Source organism: Pelmatolapia mariae, linkage group LG20 (genome assembly GCF_036321145.2).
Source record: "Pelmatolapia mariae isolate MD_Pm_ZW linkage group LG20, Pm_UMD_F_2, whole genome shotgun sequence".
Taxonomy (NCBI): Eukaryota; Metazoa; Chordata; class Actinopteri; order Cichliformes; family Cichlidae; genus Pelmatolapia; species Pelmatolapia mariae.
The window spans coordinates 32,984,098-33,004,923 of NC_086244.1; the positions used below are offsets into that span (position 1 = coordinate 32,984,098).

General features: G+C 40.4%; 1 protein-coding gene across 2 annotated transcripts in view; it reads left to right on the top strand.

Annotated features, from left to right (window-relative positions):
- The window catches only part of mtcl2 (microtubule crosslinking factor 2), a 97,297-nt gene that overhangs the window by 11,867 nt on the left and 64,604 nt on the right, over positions 1 to 20,826 (top strand). For both annotated transcript variants that reach the window (XM_063465099.1, XM_063465101.1), the window contains exon 4: positions 13,785 to 13,934. In XM_063465099.1, the coding sequence (XP_063321169.1) occupies positions 13,785 to 13,934 (150 nt within the window). The remainder of the gene's footprint in view (positions 1 to 13,784; positions 13,935 to 20,826) is intronic.

Here is a 20,826-nt window from a genome sequence, read left to right on the forward strand (position 1 = left end):
GAAAGCCTTACACTAGTTCTCACAAAAAAACAGCCATCCAAACACACACATGCTCACTATCATCAAAAGCAGCAGCGTACATTTATCTTATATCTTATGTGCACTGTGTGTGTGTGCTTGAGATAAAAATTTCTAAAGTGGGATTTGTTTGGTTTTTTTTAAACTTTTTTTTTACTGTTTAATAATACTGTGTGAGTTCCAGTAAAAATGTTCCTCTTGTGTTGCTCTCTCTCACATACACACGCACACAAACACACACTGTAGGAAGTTGCTGTTTCCATGCGTGTGTCACGCTTTACATTTCAGGAAGTGAACAGTAATATGCTTATGTAGAATTATTTCTGGATGTTACAGAGTCCAGCAGAAGTGCTTATAGCAACAGGCCGTGCCCTGTGAAGAACTACGGCAGCTTCAGTCCTACCCCTACTGAGCAGATACCTGTTTGTATGCTTGCATTAATGAAAACATGGTTAAAAATGATTGCTGGTGATACTGGAGGCGAGATCACACATTCCCAGCATGCCAGCGACTGTGAGAATTCACCACATTTCACCACCTCTCTCCCTCCTTGTGTGTGCCTCTCTCTCACCCTCTTTTCTAAGATAGATGGATCACAGCCTGCACAGCTGTCACAACACTGTCTGTTTCTCTTCTTCTTTCACACATAATGGTTTATATATAGACACGAAGCAGACTACTTGTGACGTAACACCCTCTAAGTGGGTACTGAAGGGCCAGAATGTTGGACGACTGTGGAAAAGGTCAGCATCGTTAACAGTAAACATCAAGACCAGGGCTACCTCTGTGTCACCCACCGTCTCCATCAAAATCAGGCAGTTCACTTGAGCAGACTTAAATAAAATGTGTTCTCCTCACCTTTACCTTGAATTATATTTGAAGTTTAATAAAAACAAATGATAGAGTCATATGGGATGTTTTCTTTCCTCCGTACTGTGATAAGTTATCATTATCATGGTTGTGTTTTGAGGGCTGTAAATGATGACAGGACTCATGCAAAATGATGCACTGATGCAACATTAGGCTTTTCGAAGCAATAGTGAAGATATCCACTTTGGATCACTGAAGGCCTAGAAATATAAATAACTCTGTCCTTTTAGATTGTTAGAGAACTGAAATAGTTTTTGTCTTCCGGTCTGTAATTCAATTCAAATTCATATTCAAATTTCAAATTAATGACCTCATATTATCTTTAAACACTGGGACTGACTGAAGACTGGTCATTCCCTAGACAGCATGCCATCATGTTTACATTTATTAATAGCCGCTGTTTCCTGTTCTCACAGGATCAAATGTATGTTTATCCAGCTATGTCAAAAAAGCCAGCAATTTCCATTGAATATACTGCAGTTATTTGCGTGGCTTTTTATTGTATCATATTATGTGTCAAATAAAAAATCCGACTGTTTAATTACTGCATGCAAACATTCAAAATGGGTTACCTGAAATGAAATTACAAGCAAGCAGCGGTGTTTTAGATAGCTTTTCAAAAACACTCCTTGTTTGTATGTGCTGCTACAAGCTTATTCAGCATTACTCTCCTCCAAGATAAACTGATGGGTTCAGCTTAACAGTAGGCAGTCAATAATTCTACATAGAACCACTCTTTGTAAGCATATTTCAGAGCTCATTAAAAAAAACAATGCGCTCAACGCCAAGGCTGAGTGTTACAGGATTTACAGTTTCACTAGAGTCATCGCTCCCCGACATGAATCCGCAGCGATTTCTAAATTGTTAAATGGAAGGCTGAACCGCTGCAGAGTGCTGATGTAAATAAAACTACAGACTGAACAATTGTTACTGTCATATTTTTACATTAGCAGAAATGGTTATGTTCCTATTTGATTTGACAGCAGAATGGCTATAGCGCTGCAGTGGAGGCAGACAAAGCAGAGTGAAGTGGCATTCAGAAATGGAACTGTGGATTCCACACGTGTTCAGCACTTAAAATTTCAATGTTGGAAAACAATGGACAAAGCCAAAGTGGTTTAGTAACTGTGAGTGATTTCAAAGACCATCAGGACTGACTGAACCTGTCGGTCGCTATCTGAACCACGATATTAGCACGAGTCTAATTTTAATTTCTGTATGCTGTGAGGTAGAACAGCTGTAGATCAGAGGTCAGTACTCAGTCATGTTTTCTTGGAAATTAGGTGGTGTAACACTTAAAGAATTCCTGAGCTACGTGTGCGGTGTAGCAGAGTACATTATCATCCATTCAGTTCAGGTGATTTCTTACTAGCTAGCATAAAATCAAGAATGAGCTTGCCTAGGGACCCTTTTCCGTTAAGCTCTGGAATTTTAGTTAGAGTAGGTTTCAAGAAAATGTTTGGTGATAGGCTCATTGTATAGCTTGTAGCAATGTTAGAAAAGTTTTCTTTCAGCTGTTGAGCAATTCAAATATAGCATGCCAACCTGCTAGCACGTAAACTAAGGATTTTAGTGGAAGAAACAGGTGAAGACATTTTGCTTAAGCTGTTATTTCTCATTGTCATTGCCAATAATGGCCTCTTTCACTTACATTAATGTCTTGTTCCAGTTCTGGTTAACAGATACCAAATGCAAGCGCACCACTTTAAACCAACTCCAGATCTTTTAGTTGTTTAATTGATCAGGTAAAAATTAAAGCACTTGCCAGACAAGTGCCCAGTTAATTTTGTACGTCTAAACCAGGGGACTGGACATAGAAATTGCTGTAATTCCTAAACAGTTAATGCAATGCTTTAGCTAAGTCCCTGAATTAAAGCTAAAAGACTGCATTTCAGTCACATCTTATTTGTTTGATTTAAACGCAGTGCTGGTGTACAGAGACAAAATTACAAAAAAGAAAACCTCACACAATAAGAGATATGCGGTAGAGCACAGCAGGAAGCAGGACCCAGGACAGGCATGGGCTGTGATGCATCAGATTATCATAACCTGCACAATTCTCAGATGAGTGAAAAGTGGTGCAACCACACACAACACACAAACTTTACATTACTGAGCTGGCATGTAAAAGATCCTTTTGTTATCTGCACTGGGCATTTGCATTATCTCAAGCAGTTCTGGGCTGCAGTGCATGAGTTAAAAAAAGAAACATATTGAGTAAAAGAGTTTGTTCATGAGTTGAGGTAAAGACATAAATTATATTTTCTTTATCTGTAAATATATTTTTACAAGATTTCTGTAAATTATTAACTGACATATAATTTGTCATAATACCTTTTCTCACCCTTAACCAACACAGATAAGTACAGTATGCACATGCTCAACTTCTGCCTTAACATAAACCCACAGTTAACCTGCGTATGTCTAAATTAGACTGATCTAATTTTTTTAAACCGCTCTTTCAAGAAATGAGTGCCAAATATTTTTTTTTGTATGCTTTGTACCTCAGGATAAGAACAAGTGCATGCAAATACACACACGGCCACGTAAACACACACAAGCGGCTGCACGTAAAACCCCTCTGATAAGATCTACAGGGATAGAGTCGTTGTTAAAGAGAGATGTCCGTTATGGAAAGAAAGCAGCTGTGTGTGTGTTTGTGGAGAAACAAGACTCCAGTTGTTAAGCGCAATCAAACGCAAATAATCGCACAGTGTGCATGAAAAAAAGAGTGATTGGGTGACTAACTGCCACTTGTAGAATGATGTGACTGTTTCCCCCCTGCGGCCTGATTTTCATCCTTTTCTGTAGGTTTAATGCTTTTCTTCCACACCTCCCTGTCACACACTCGCTCCTTCATTCTCTAACACATGCACACATGTATACACACACACACACACACACGCGCAGACACACATCTTCTCAGTCAGCTGACACCCTGACTGAATTCTAATTACATCCTATGGCTCTGTTGCTGGGTAAAGACCACAGCTTCAATGGTGTTAAATTCCTTCACGTTTCCCTTTAACATAGAAGAACAGTGCAGCATTTACTGGGAGTCAAAAGGCTGACGAAGGAGTGTTAATGAAGGGGACAATATAGAAGTGAGGGTAGGAGGAGGAGGAGGAACAAAGGAAGGGGGAGATGGATAAGCCATAAATCTGCATAGGGGGACAGCAAATAAAAGTTATGTTTTATTGATGAATTTCTTTTCCACATGTAACAAAATACTAGAGAACATTCATTCAACACATGCTAAGAACTCTTTTGTCCTGTAATACGTAATTTTCTGCCTGGGGGGGGAGCAACCACATGTCATTTGCAACCACATGTCATTTGCTTTGTATTAACCCTCAGAGCAAAATGCTTTTTTTCCCCCACCATACCTCTCAGAGCTTGTCTGCCATTCAGTCGTTGTGGGAGGGACTTTTTGCTAATTAGTTTAATTGAACTCCTGTTTATTTAGTTTGCTTCACCTTTGCGATGAACTCTTTCATGATTACATGAAACCTTTTTTTTTTCCAGTCATGTCTCAAAGGAATCCTAAAACAGCTTAAATCTAAAGAACTTTGTGGGGTGTGTGTGCATAGTGAAAAACTTTGGGGCTTTGTGTTTTTTAGGGCCCGAGCACCGAGAGTGCGAAGGCCCTATTGTATCTGCTCTGTTTCTTATTATTATTATTATTATTATTATTATTATTATTATTATTATTCAGGCAAAACAAGGGCCTTTTTGAGGGCCTAAACATGCTCAAAAACTCATGAAATTTTGCACACATGCCAGGTCTGGTGAAAAATTTTGTATTTTAATGGTTTTACATATGAGCACTGAGAAATGGCTCTAGAGCGCCACCTATGCCTTGTTAAATGCAGCCCTACGAACACATCGTAGGAGCTACATGTATGAAATTTGGCACACATGTGTATCATGCCAAGACGAACAAAAAAGTCAGTGGGACCATTGACGCAAACCCAACAGGAAGTCCGCCATTTGCAAGTGAAGGTGACATTTTGGCTCTAATTTTGCAATTTCCATGCCTCGAACTTTTTCGAACTCCTCCTTGGGATTTGGTCGTATAAGCTTCATATTTGGTCAGTGTCAACTACACACCTGGGCCATGTTAAATTGCGGAGCTTTTGAGTTTTTGCGATACTGTGAGGCCGTGGCGCCACGGCGAATTTCGATGACTCGCCATGAAAATCTTATTGTCTCTCATTCTGTCATACATGGTCCGACGTGGACCAAAGAGCACACATATGATAAGGCTCCACCCCTGAACATATTTCAACTGCCATATTTGACACCAGGGACAGCGCCACCTAGTGGGAACAGGAAATGTCATGTTTTACACTTTGGTGTACAGTATTGTGATGAGTGACATTTGCAGCCTCAAATTTCTCCAGGAAAGCCTTAAGGAGTTGGTCTTGGCTTACAGTGAAAACTGTGAGTTTTCGCGAAAGGGTGTGACCCCAGCAGCATGGCGAACATTGATGCCTCGCCATAAAGAAACAAATTAGTATAACTCAATGAAAACCAATCTGATCCGTACCAGACTTTACAGGCATGATGTCAGACCCCCCCTGAACAGATTGATGTGCCCATTGTCAGGAATACGAGGAGCGCCACCTAGTGGCAAAAGAAAATGTCATGGCTTTCATTTTGTTGCACTGATTTTCACAGGTTCATCGTGGCCACCTGAAAAGCGGTGAATATCACCATCAGTCCCTCGTGATGCTTCAGTGAGAAAATTGTGACTTTAAACTGAACGGCGCACCCTGGTGGTAACCCAGTTCACCATGACCATTGAAGTGGCTTTTGAGGGGCTTGGAAAGTGTGAAAAGTCTTAAAATTTGGGGCACACCTCCAATGTGATGAGGGCTTTGTTGTTTTGTGATCACTTTCCTTGAATAGTGCAAAATGGCTCCAGAGCGCCCCCTACAAAATTTCAAAACAACAGCCCCTGCTCTGTGTTTTATCTATGAGTCTGAAACCTGGTGAGCTTATGGTAGATGTCAAGATGTACAAAAAAGTCTCTTGGAGCAATATCCCAAATCCAACAGGAAGTCAGCCATTTTTAAATGAATGTGTAATTTTGGGGACATTTTCACCTCTTTTCAGGCACCGTTCTTTGACGAACTCCTCCAAGGGATTTCATCACATTGGCGCGATCTCCTATCTGTGGAATCTAAAGACCTTTGTGATGTTAAATTGCGAAGCTTTTTACGTTCAGGGAAACGGGGTGGTCATGGCGGCACGTGGAGTTTCAATCCCTCGCCAAAAAGCTGTATTCTGCTGTCACTCCAAAACAAAATGTCCAATCTCTCCCAAAGATGGCAGGTGTAATGAGACTCGAGCTCGGAAATGTTTATTATGCCATTTGTCAGTAATGGTTAGAGCGCCACCTAGTGGGATGACTATAATAATAGTTGAATGACATAAAATTTAAGCTGGTGGATAAATGCATGAATTCCATCAATGTGACATCAGATCTGAAGCGCTGGTTTTTAGATGTTGGGCTTGGCTCGACATGCTGGGGTGCGAGGGCCCTCATATCGCTGCTTGCAGCTTTAATTAGGGCCCGAGCACAAAAGTGCGAAGGCCCTATTGTATCTGCTCCGTTTCTTATTATTATTAGGGCCCGAGCACAAAAGTGCGAAGGCCCTATTGTATCTGCTCCGTTTCTTATTAGGGCCCGAGCACAAAAGTGCGAAGGCCCTATTGTATCTGCTCCGTTTCTTATTATTATTATTATTATTATTATTATTACGGCAAATGAATCGGCCTTTTGAGGGCCTAAACATGCTCAAAAACTCATGAAATTTTGCACACGCGTCAGGCCTGGTGAAAATTTACGTATTTCAATGTCCGTAGACATGTCCAGTGAAAATTGGCTCAGTAGCGCCACCTAGAAAAATGAAAAACGCGAGCCCCCGAGATGGGTATGACTTGCATGTATGAAAGTTGGCACACATATCTAAGGTCAGGAGACGCACAAAAAAGTCTATTATGGCCATGTCCTAAACCCAACAGGAAGTCCGCCATTTGGAAGTGAACGTGACATTTTGACCCTAATTTTGCCATTTCCATGCCTCGAACTTTTGCGAACTCCTCCTTGGGATTTGGTTGTATAAGCTTCATCTTTGGTCAGTGTCAACTACACACCTGGGCCATGTTAAATTGCGGAGCTTTTGAGTTTTCACGATACTGTGAGGCCGTGGCGCCACGGCGAATTTCGATGACTCGCCATGAAAATCTTATTGCCTCTCATTCTGTCATACATTGTCTGATCTGGACCAAAGAGCACACATATGATAAGGCTCCATCCCTGAACATATTTCAACTGCCATATTTGACACCAAGGAGAGCGCCACCTAGTGGGAACAGGAAATGTCATGTTTTACACTTTGGGGTACAGTATTGTGATGGGTGAGATTTGCAGCCTCAAATTTCTCCTAGAAAGCCTTAAGGAGTTGGTCTTGGGTTATGGTGAAAACTGTGACTTTTTGCGAAAGGGTGTGACCCCAGCAGCATGGCGAACTTTGATGTCTCGCCATGAAGAAACAAATTAGTATAACTCAATGAAATCCAGTCTGATCAGAACCAGACATTACAAGGATGATGTCAGACCCACCCTGAACAGATTGATGTGCCCATTGTCAGGACTACGTAGAGCGCCACCTAGTGGCAACAGGAAATGTCATGTCTTTCACTTTGTTGTACTGATTTTCACAGGCTCATCGTGGCCACTTCAAAAGCGGTGAATATCACCATCAGCCCCTCTTGATGCTTCAGCGAGAAAATTGTGACTTTAAACTGAACGGCGCACCCTGGTGGCAAAGCGGTTCACCATGAAAAATGAAGTGGCTTTTGAGGGGCTTGGAAAGTTTAAGAAGTCTTGAAATTTGGCACACACCTCCAATGTGATGAACCCTTTCTTGTTATTTTACCATTTTCATTGAATAGCGCAAAATGGCTCCACAGCGCCCCCTACAAAATTTCAAAACAACAGCCCCTGATCTGTGTTTTATGTATGAGTCTGAAACCTGGTAAGCTTATAGGAGATGTCAAGATGTACAAAAAAGTCTCTTGGAGCAATATCCCAAATCCAACAGGAAGTCAGCCATTTTAAAATTAATGTGTAATTTTGGCAACATTTTCCCCTCTTTTCAGGCCTCATTCTTTGACGAACTCCTCTAAGGAATTTCATCAGATTGACCCGATCTCAAGCACGTGTTATCTAAAGACCTTTGTGATGTTAAATTGCGAAGCTTTTTACGTTCAGGGAAACGGGGTGGTCATGGCGGCAGGTGGAGTTTCAATCACTCGCCAAAAAGCAGTAATCTGCTGTCACTCAAAAACACAATGTTCAATCTCTCCCAAAGGTCACAGGCGTGATGAGACTCGAGCTCGGAAATGTTTATTATGCCATTTGTCAGTAATAGTTAGAGCGCCACCTAGTGGGACGACTACAATAATGGTTGAATGAGATGAAATGTTAGCTGGTGGTTAAATGCATGAATTCCATCAATGTGACATCAGATCTGACGCACTGGTTTTAGGTGTTGGGCGTGGCTCGACACGATGGGGTGCGAGGGCCCTCGTATCGCTGCTTGCAGCTTTAATTATTAGGGCCCGAGCACTGAGAGTGCGAAGGCCCTATTGTATCTGCTCCGTTTCTTATTATTATTAGGGCCCGAGCACCGAGAGTGCGAAGGCCCTATTGTATCTGCTCTGTTTCTTATTATTATTATTATTATTATTATTATTATTACGGCAAATGAATCGGCCTTTTGAGGGCCTAAACATGCTCAAAAACTCATGAAATTTTGCACACGCGTCAGGTCTGGTGAAAATTTACGTATTTTAATGTCCTCAGAAATATCAAGGGAAAATTGGCTCAGTAGCGCCACCTAGAAAAATGAAAAACGCGAGCCCCTGATGTGGGTATGACCTACATGTATGAAACTCGGAACACATATCTAACGTTCGGAGACGCACAAAAAAGTCTGTTATGGCCATGTCCTAAACCCAACAGGAAGCCCGCCATTTCGATGTGAATGTGACATTTTGACCCTAATTTTGCCATTTCCATGCCTCGAACTTTTGCGAACTCCTCCTTGGGATTTGGTCGTATAAGCTTCATATTTGGTCAGTGTCAACTACACACCTGGGCCATGTTAAATTGCGGAGCTTTTGAGTTTTCGCGATACGGTGAGGCCGTGGCGCCATGGCGAATTTTGGTGACTCGCCATGAAAATCTTATTGCCTCTCATTCCGTCATACATGGTCTGACGTGGACCAAAGAGCACACATATGATAAGGCTCCACCCCTGAACATATTTCAACTGCCATATTTGACATCAGTGACAGTGCCACCTAGTGGGAACAGGAAATGTCATGTTTTACACTTTGGTGTACAGTATTGTAATGGGTGACAGTTGCAGCCTCAAATTTCTCCAGGAAAGCCTTAAGGAGATGGACTTGGGTTACAGTGAAAACTGAGTTTTCGCGAAAGGGTGTGACCCCAGCAGCATGGCGAACATTGATGTCTCGCCATGAAGAAACAAATTAGTATAACTCAATGAAATCCAATCTGATCCATACCAGACTTTACAGGCATGATGTCAGACCCGCCCTGAACAGATTGATGTGCCCATTGTCAGGAATACGCAGAGCGCCACCTAGAGGGAACAGGAAATGTCATGTCTTTCCTCTTGTTGTACTGATTTTCACAGGTACATCGTGGCCACCTCAAAAGTGGTGAATATCACAATCAGTCCCTCATGATGCTTCAGTGAGAAAATTGTGACTTTAAACTGAATGGCGCACCCTGGTGGCAACGCTGTTCACCATGACAATTGAAGTGGCTTTTGAGGGGCTTGGAAAGTTTGGAAAGTCTTCAAATTTGGCGCACACCTCCAATGTGATGAGGGCTATCATGTTATGTGATTAATTTCATTGAATAGAGCAAAATGGCTCCACAGCGCCCCCTACAAAATTTCAAAACAACAGCCCCTGCTCTGTGTTTCATCTATGAGTCTGAAATCTGGTGAGCTTATAGGAGATATCAAGATGTACAAAAAAGTCTCCTGGAGCAATATCCCAAATCCAACAGGAAGTCAGCCATTTTAAAATTAATGTGTAATTTTGGCGACATTTTCCCCTCTTTTCAGGCCTCATACTTTGACGAACTCCTCCAAGGGATTTCATCAGATTGGTTCAATCTCCAGTGGGTGGAATCTAAAGACCTTTGTGATGTTAAATTGCGAAGCTTTTTACGTTCAGGGAAACGGGGTGGTCATGGCGGCACGTGGCGTTTCAATCACTCGCCAAAAAGCAGTAATCTGCTGCCACTCAAAAATACAATGTCCAATCTCTCCCAAAGGTCACAGTTATGATGAGATTCGAGCACAAAAATATTTGTTATGCCATTTGTCAGTAATGGTTAGAGCGCCACCTAGTGGGATGACTATAATCATGACTGAATGAGATGAAATTTTAGCTGGTGGTTAAATGCATGAATTCCATCAATGTGACATGAGATCGGACGTGCTGGTTGTAGGTGTTGGGCGTGGCTCGACATGCCGGGGTGCGAGGGCCCTCATAACGCTGCTTGCAGCTTTAATTATATATTGTTTTTGCTCTAGCTCAGGGATGTCAAGTTCTGGTAGCTCATGGCTCAGACTGTCCTTTAAGTATTTTTCTTTCTTTCTTTTTTGTCTTTTTTTTTTTTTTTTTTTTACTGTGGGCTCATTTTACAAAACAGAGATTTCTGTGATAGACAAAACACATTTAATGTTTATCTATTACTTAATTACATTGACGAAGTATGAAGGGCCATGGGAGAGGTTTGCATGGGTAGGAAAAGTTGTAAAACTTCTGAAAATAAAGTTAAAAGTCCAAGATTTTTGCCCTCCTTCACATTTTCCAAAGAAAGGGCAATTCTGGTCCCAGGCCTTATGTTTGACACCCCTACTCTAACTAATCAACTAATCAACTCTAAGTCTAACGGTCAAAAGTTGCCTACCGCGGTATGGGTGTACAAATACAAGGACATGTTATATAGAAATATAGACATAGGCAATACTTTTGTTAACTCCCTTGAATTAAAGAGTTTGCATTTCAGTCACATCCTGATTGACTGTTGCAGCATTCATAATGATGATGTATGGAAGCAAAACTAGAAAAACTGTGTCAGTGTACAAATATTCCTGGATCCAGCTGTACAGTACATTACAGTTTACTAAATGTTCAATAGCTAACTTTTGTCTAAAATAAGTCTCTTCATATAATAATAAGATGAGAGATGCCTGAATAAAGTTCAGAAATAAACTTAAAATAAAGACTTAGAATGAGTTGAATACCACTGGAACTGTTAGAAACTACACACACACACACACACACACTAAAGCATGAATTGGAGCATGGTGGAGCTGCGAGAGCATTTGGATAGAGTGAGAGTGGGTAGTACAGAGGGGCATTGTGCATCCTGGCACCGATTCAAACTCATCCACAAAGACACAGACGTACAAAAACACACATTCAGACGTACAATTACAAACTGTGTTCAAGAGAGTTGTTTCAAACAAGCAGCGAGACGCACTGTACCAGTGATGCTCAAACAGACACCTGATACACACACACACACACACACACACACACACACACACACACACACACACACACACACTTACAAAGTGCACAAGCAGACAGTCCGTTACATGCAATTATAAACTCTAACAGGAGTATTGTTAAAATCACATAAATCCACTCTGACTAATAGTGGTTCCACTGGTGTTGCAGCTTCTATTCAGATATGCAGTATTTACACTACAAACAAAAAAACACCTCTATTTTTTAAAACTCACCTGCCTGTCTCACAGCTGAATATTAAATACAACGAGTTCATTGATAACAAATCATTGAAGCCTGCACCAGTTAACTGCTAAAATGAAAAGTGGTCAGTATAAACTGTTAAACCATTGGAGACAAAAACCCTCATCCCACTAGATTAAATCAGTATGGAGGTTAATGGGGTTTAAGTGCATTTTTGAACTACTGAGTGATGATTGAACAGATTTTTCCCCCGAAACACTAGATGAAGTCTTTTACTTAGTTCCCAATGGGAACCATTAAAGTTTAATTTGATCAAATGTAATGCAGCCTCTTAAAATAAAAGCCCTCATATTTAGCTTGAATTGAGCAAAAAGCAATCAGTTTGAAGGTGAAATTGATATTTATTAAAGCAAATGACCCCTTTTCTCTGCACAAGCTCATTTTTTCTGTGTTTGTCTTCTTTAATAACCAGCGATGACTGATTGAATGCGATACAGCGATCTGTCCAGTGGAATAGTTTTTGCTCTTTTGTCGGGGCTTCGGCTCATTAACCTCTGGTAATTTTCACTGCTAGACAATTGACAAACCTCTATACTGAAAGCCATAATTGGGATTTGACTACCTTTTATTTTTTGCAATTCTTCACAGTGTTTTGTGCGATATCATACTTTGTACAGACATTTTTTATGAAAAAATGCTAAAAAGTCTTGATTCGAGTGTTTGTGTGTTACTGCTGCTGACATATATCACTGGGCCCCTATGCAAACTCTTAGCTGGCTGTGTAAAGACTATGACGTAAATACTGAATACAGTGTTTCAGGATGATGTCGGTGTGTAATTTCGTGTATTGTTTCCCCAAAACACATTGAAGAACCAGTTTGACTTCATCGGTGTTGAAGATCAGGGCACTCTTTGTTGCAGCAAAACGCTGCTTAATTCAGCTTCATGCCATGCAGGTTCGCAAACTAGACAAATTTCCGTTTATTTAACTTGCCTCATTTTGGAAGTTGTTCTGATTTTTAATACTGTAACAGCATAATAGCTGTACTAAAACCGCAATGCAGTTGTCACATGGGATTTTAAATTTTTTTCCCCCAGCTGCTGGTGTCGACTTTGGTGTCACTCTCTGACATTAGAAACTTTTAATGAATAACTGCCCTCAGGGCTTTGGTGGTGGGGGAGGCGGTCCGGGGTGGGGGGCACAATCAGACTTTCATAAGATCATTTTATGTATAAAAGATCAGTCCCTGCTAGGCTGCTATTAATTATCTTTTCTGGTATTATTATTGAAAAAAAAGTCCCCTCATCATTGTCACCAAGTAGTGCCTGTATAAACTTCCCCCTGATGTACAATATACTCTTAAGTCTCAGCCTAAATAACAAGTATTTAACTGGTTCTTTTTTTTCTCTAGCACTATTTTAATAACATTTCTGATATTTGCATAGCCCAGATGTTCTATTTTACCTGAACAGAGATTAATAACATAAAAAGTAACCTCCCTCAACCTTGGTGAACTTACAATCTGAGATAACAACACTCTGGGCTTCCTTTTGGAGAAAAATATGCATTTACACACACATTGCTTGAAACTATACTCTTACCCTAGATGTCTGAATTAAATGGATATGACTAAGGTTTGCTACAGCTGAGAATATTTTAAGTACACACCACAGTATGGTTATGTCTGTAACTTTAGTTCCTTGTTAGGTGTTTCCTAGGATCATGGATCATGCCCTAATAACTTGAACAACACATTATTCATGTTATGTGGATATTGTCATTAAACTGAAATGATCCGATGAAGATGATAAGGTCTTGAAGGAGTCTACGAATGGGTCATTTTAGCATTTTAGCTAGGCAGCATAATGTTGTCATAATATCTGATAAAGCGAACAACCTGCAGGGTCCTAATATGTGTCTGTGTGCCCAAATACCTGATTGTGTAAAAAGAAAATCTGAGGCAAATGGACTTTCATGTATGATATTTAGGTATCATTGTGACGACTGATGCACTGAGCTAAACTTCCCAACCTCTACCCCTCCATCTTCACCCTCGCAGGTGGCAAAGGACGTGTCCATCCGTCTCCACTGCCAGCTGGACAGCGTGGAGAAGAAGAGGAGTCGTCTTGAGCAGGAGAATGAGGAGCTGAGGGTTCGCCTGCAGGATCTGGAGGTCGCTAAACAGGTCCTGCAGCAGGAGATTGACAAGGTAGGATCAAAACTTTGCATCTGAGTCAGGAGAGGCCAAGCTGGGTAGTTGGTCGACTGAACAGGGCTGTTAGATAGCATTAGTTTTGCACTACTACTACTAAACTGTCAGCATATCAATGTTACTACTAATTATAGCTTTGCTGGTATGTGTTTGTCTAGGCTGGAGCATTTCAAACAGTAATCACCATATAGCTCTTGTCTTTCCAGCAGAAGCCATGTACTGAGAAACCATTTAAAAAAGGTTTGCCTGTTGAAGTAGATTACAAGGCTACAAGTTAAGATGTGTGTTTGTTTAAGTTCAGACTTGACTAGAAATTTCATTTAAACACTGAGGTTCAGGCAGATCCCTATTTAGCCTGTCGTGGATTTTGGACCTTTGAAGAAAACTGTTTACTGTGCTCAGTTTGTCTTGAAGCCTCCAGAGAGTCTGTTCTTTTCTGCTGTTCACTTCCTTTCTGCCACTCGGCTGCAACTCAAGGGACTTTTTTGTTATACTAAGTGTAGCCAATAAAAACTGCAATGAAAAGGAAGAATAGAAACTGATGTCAGGACTCGGTGAAGTGAAAATAAACATAACAGAGTTGATGTTGCTGCCTTTTTTTTTAATGGGAAAAAAGTACGAGTAAGTGTATTTTGCACATAGATTTGGTCTGAGAGAAGCGTAATGTGAGTGAAAAGCAGAAAATGAGGCTACAGTTCTGCGTCCAATTCCTCCCTCTTTCTGCTTATTGTCTCTTTTGCCAATGTCTAATGGTCTGATGGTCACGGCCTTGGCTCAGGACCAGGTCCCTGATGTGGGTCGGGTTGGGATGGATGGCTGGGTTCCTGGCAGGGGATCTGGGTCTGTCTGCTCTGGTCTGGCTGGACTGTGTGTTCCCTTGGTACAATTGGCCGTTTGCTGTTTGTGGATTGAAGGAAGATGACTGGGTTTCATCACCCTTCACCTGGCTGTCTTTCAGATGAAGTGTACTGGTGCATCCACTACAGATGATATACACATACATACATTCTGAATAGCTGCTTCTTGTCTATTATATACATTTCCCCTTGTTTTTCTCAGCTCCTGGAGGTATCTTGTACTACTACTACAAGTTTGCAACATTGCACTATTTACCAGCCTCTATTGAACTACCATTAAATACTACTATTAAACTGAAATGTGTGTAGCACTATGAGATTTCATGCCACTGTACAGATGTCAAAAAAATCTTAGTTGAACTCCTCTAAAAAAAAAAAAAAAAAAAAGGTTCAGTGCAACTCTGCCAGGTGAGGCTTCCACAAGTGGGGGGTGTTTAAAAATAGATGAACAGTTCTCAGTGAATTTCAAATAGCTTGCTTGCCATCCCCATCCCTAACATCCACAGTGTTGGAGATGCAACACCTGAATGTCTCAGTGATTTGATTTATATTTCCAGCCCTCACCAATGGTTTGATTTAAAGACTGGGCTTCCTTTGCATGAGTCTGTGGAATTGATTTTTATATTGTAGCGGTTTTAATTGGTAAAACTATTATTGGTTTGTTTAAAATCCTGCAAATATGAGATTTTGTTTGGAATCTCATATTGCAGTTCGTGTTTTTCTTTACTGTAAATTTTGAAGGCTTCTCCTTCAAAACACAGCAGCTCTCGAGTCATCTGAATAATGTAATGAGTCACAATGAAAAAATTCACAACCCTTTGTTTTCAGTTGTCAAAATGTCAGTTTTCTACAAAGCTTAATTGTTGGCCATTAGAAATGGATACAACAGGATCCTAATCTTGCTGCTATGAAATGTCTTTTTAAAAAAACAAAACAAAAATAAACCTTCCCTAGGAGTTATAATTGCCATACTCTGCTTTCTTTTCTTATGCACAGGCTTTAATGTTTTACTTTTTACAATCAAAAGATCCTGATAGTTCCTGTTCTTTGGAAGAAAGCTTTCATCCATCTAAAGCAAAATAGCCCATTGGCTATTGTATTATGTCACCAAACATGCACTAAAGCAGAGCTACAAAGTCTCACCAAGTGGAAAGTACCATGGTTATTTCTCACCTAGCACAGCAGGCTGTTGACTGACTGGATGCCTGATGTGCTATGAACTAACATGGTTTCATAAGCTGTGTTTTGGGACTGCTGTGCAGAGTCATGCTAACCCTTCAGTGAAGGGAGTTCTTCACATAGCTGATGTGATTCAGAGAGCTGTATTTGTGTGCATGTTCATCCACAAAGGAATGTCTCACTATTCTGTGTTTCACCTTTGACTGCACAGTACAAACACAAGAATTCAAGTACATCCCAGAAAAGAGAGAGATAAGAGCGGCCGCCTTTCAGAGAGTGATAAAATATATATAGATATGCACAAAAAAAATAATACGGTAAAGATAAACACACTGGACCGAAAGGGATTTAACCACACAGACAGGAGTGCATGCAGTCAGTAAAGGCCTTGGTATTTCACAGCTGTAAATGAAGTTTGTGAATTATTGATTGTGTGGTGACTGCAGCCCACGGTCTGCACTGATATCGATATTCTTTAAAAAGAAGAGGTGTGCGGTGCACTGGCTAGACCTTTACTGTGCTGCTGCTGCTGCTGCTGCTGCTGCTGCAGGCCATCAATACCAAACTGGAAACTGGAGGATTAGTTTCTGTAGAGTAACAGTTTTAATGATTTAGCTACAAAAACAGAAGTAATGTCAATTAGAAACAGACAAACATGTAATCTGATTGTTACATCTCGTTTGAATTGTCAGTATTCTTTTTTAGTTTTTGCTTTATATGTATCATGTGTTGCTATAAATGGTAAAAACTATACATTAGAGGTTGGACTTATAGGTAGGTTTCTGTATGTGCATGTTTTTGTATTATATTAATATAATAAGAACACATTTTTAGCAATCATTGTCAATATGTTTATAGGCTGCTATCATTTTTTAGTTTGCCAGTTGCAGAGCGGAAAACGTAATGACAGAAAAAAGCACCGCTGTTGCATGTTAGCTTTATATTATCATTGCCAAATCTTCTCTTATATGCTACTCTTTGGCAGTTGTGTGTTAACCTTAGGTGCATTCACATTGTTTATTAGTTGCAGTATTTAACTTATATGTTTGTAACATATTAGTTTCACTGACTGCAAATGATGCCTCTTTTATGACATACTTAATACTTAATCACAGCAGGTTTGGACGGTGCACTAGTGTTATTATGTTAGCCTTCTCCATTTGGTCACTTGAAGGTCAAGATCTGCCATATTTTAGAAAACTATGTCAATTTTGATATAGGGAACGATGTCATTTATGCATTGATATAGACTTCATAATTTATTTTATTTATAAAGAGTGACAAATTTCTCAAACCCTTTGGTCCAAACCTCCAAATGTCAATTTGGGTTGAAAAGGCCACATCATAATATTTCCATCATTTTCATAATTACATACCGAAAAGCCTTGTCTTGATTCAATCTGTGCATTTTTGTGGACAAATTAAATCGTTCAGTTGATTTTTCTTGAATTTGTCTCCTATCTTATGTATTTTTAAAAAATGGTTCATGTAAAAGTTAAGTAAGAATTATAATAGTTGCTAGAGTCTGACCGATGTAGGAGTTTTAAGACTGATACTGATACCAATAGTTTGTGATTTAAAACTCTGATATTACATGAGCCAATATTTTTTTTTATCCAGATAAAACAAAAACATAAACAGATTTCCCCCAAATCTGTTACGCATAGTTTATTATTATTATTTATTTACTATGTTCTGCCCAAATTTGCTCAGCTCAGATGATTGTTGTGTTGGCGGCGTTCCCAATAGGGAAGTTTGCAGAGTGCTCTCTGGTGTAAAAATCAAGACTGAAATGAAACCTCACAGTATAAAGTGCCTTGAGACAACTGTTGTTATGATTTGGTGCCATATAAATAAACATGAAGTAAACCGAATTGAAAAAATCCTTTGAAGGGTCGGGTCCAGAAGGGCGTCCAGTGTAAAAACTGCATCCATTGCAAATATAGGAATAGCTGATAGTTAATTATCAGCTGTTATAAATATCAATACTAATAGATCGGAAAATAGATAATATATGTTGATATTATTTACCTGGCGATAAATCAGTTGCCTCTCTTGTACGGATATATACGCACTGTTAGACAAACACGCATAAAACACAATTTATTTAGTCAAACAAGCAGAAGGGCAATGTTTTCTCTCATTCATTTTCTCCACCCTTGTTTTCCTTTACCCTCATCCCTCTCTCACAGCCCAGCTCTCCCTTCCCCTCCTCCATTGCACCTCTGCTCTCCTCCTGCATCTCCCCATTTGTTATCACCTTCTATTCTTCCTGCCTCCCTCCCTCCCTCCTCTCCTGCTGCTCCCATAGAGACACAGAGGAATGCTGATGCGGGGATTTCTTTTTCCATCTCTCTCCTCTCTCCCTTAAAATCTCTCCTCTGTCCATCTCCTCCTGCTCCTCCTACTCAAGCCAGTCCGCCCCCTCTCCCTCCTTCATACCAAAGCCCTCACTCCCTCGCTCACTCATACCTCGCCATTTTTGTCTCGTTTCCTCCCCTCCTCTGCTGCTGCCATCTTCCCTTCCCTCTCCAAAACCCATCGATCCACTCCAGCTGCTTGACCTTTGACAGAGGCAAGGTCGGATCTGATGAAGGGAGGAGTGGGTTAGAGTTATCGGATATTAGAGAAAGATTGATTGAAGGAATGGAAGAAAGAAAAAAATCATGGTTAAGAAGACAATAAAGCTGAGGTTGCAAGAGACTCTGTCTTTTGAATACAGGCCAGCCTGTCATTCAACCAGAGACCTTTCATTTTACTTTCCTTCACGCTTTATTTACGTCTTCTTTGTAACAATCAACAGAACAAGCAGCTCTTGTTTCTGGTTAATACCACTTATGCTGTCTGGATGTTGTCGTTCAGTGAGCCGCTGTATTCACTGTAAATAGGTACTATCATTATAATAACACCATTTTACCGAATTTTAGTGAGTTTCTGTTTCGCTTAGTGAAGGGCAAAGGTGAGACGGATGAGAAGAAATAAAAGGACACTGACCTTGTAATGCCTTGTAATGCAGCAGATCAACTTCTGATACTGCCTGGAAGTATTTTGCAGTAACAGCATATCTGTCTGTTGGTTTAGGCCAAGGTATAAATCTAAAGTTTTGCCACCCTGGATAGTACTCAATTCTTTATTGGCTCTTTTTTTGTTAAGTAATGTATCCATGTTGAAGTGCTGCTGTGCTCCTAGCACCAATCCAGAGCTGTCTTTGTTCACAGAGTGCAATACAAGCTGACCAAAAAAACACAGAAGCTCTCTTTCCAGTCATGGCCACGCTGCCCCAAGCTGCTTAAACACAAAGGAGCAACATAAAGCTGAAGGTGAAAGATGAAGAGGTAGACAGACGGGAGGGAGGTGAAGCTGGGGGATACAAAGCAACATAGTTGGTTTGTTGGTTGGTTGGCTGAACCTGTATGTTGGAAGAAAAGAAGAAGACATAAAACAAAGAAATTATGGAAAGGAGGATAAAAAGAAGAAATTAGGGCAAAAAATACTGACAGAAAGAGGAAAAAGGAGATGATGAGGAGGGGGAATATACCGTGTGGGTGGGGTCTTGTAAGGAGGGCTGGCAGTGGAGGAGATAACAGCCTTAATTGGAAAAAAAATCCTCAGTGACTGGAGGGTGAAGAGAAAAATGTGGCATGTCATTTCTCTTTCTGGTGCTTGTTTTTATTCATTGTGCATTTCTCTCTCTCTTTCTTTCTCTAATTGTTTCTTCCTCAGATTTACCCGCACACACCATTACCTCTCTGCATGGGTTTAAATCCCACGTTTCCCTTGAAGGTCGTTCAGTAGGGATCATACTCCCTTTCTGTGAGAGTGTGTGTGTGTGTGTCTGCATATGTGCATATGAGGGTTCAGAACCTGTCAGTTGATGATGGTAAGGGGACTTCTGTGTATATGGGGACAACACATTTATATAGTTGATATGTTTTCTGTCTGGCTTTATTAAATATAACTAAATATAGTAACAGGTAAGAATGTAATTGAATTTTGAAGGAGAAGCAGAGTGGTAAGTACTTCTAATCACAGCCTGTTTGTCTCAGTCCTGTAGGGCTGTTTCCTTTTTGTTACTTTTAAATGCCCCTCTCCACTCACTCTCTCTAATTCCCCACTTACTGCTGAAGGAAACTGTTCCCTGTTATTCCTGTCTTTCAGGAAGTGCTGCCTATTGTTTACAGTGAGTTGAGGGATGTGGGGCAGGGGTAGCCAGAGACTTTGGAGTGTGCTTTTGTGCCTGTATGTGAGTCGGCATGTTACTGGGGATGTATTTGTGTCAATAGCAGCCTAATATCCTAAATTTTAGTTTTTTGCTTCAAGATAACCTGAAACACTTGTGGAAACAGTGAAGCACCCAGCAGCACTATATTAATAACACATGTTAGTCATTTTTTAAAATGTATTTATTTACTTTTCCATACCAAACAAGTCACGACACTCCATGTCAGGCCAACAATGAAAGCTGTGTGTTGTCTTCAGGGACACAAGTGTTGTTAAATGGGTCAGAGCATCAAAGTGGTCCACATTTGAACTTATCTGGGTCAGAGTGATTGATTAAGGTGAAGATGGGCTTAGTAGAACTGAGAGAGAAATCAGTCACATAACCCCACTTCACACCTGAAACAGGGTAGTGTGTGTGTGTATGTATGTGTGTGTACATGTTTAGACGTCATTGTGAAGACAGAAAACTGGCATACTCCTATATTTATGGGGACCAACAGTCACCTATGGAGACAAAGTGCCTGTCCCCATTAGTTTGAAGGCATTTTTGAGGCTCAAAATGTGGTTTTAGTGTCAGGTTTACAATTAGGTTATGGTTATGGTTAGGTTAAAGGTCAGGGTTAGGCATTCAT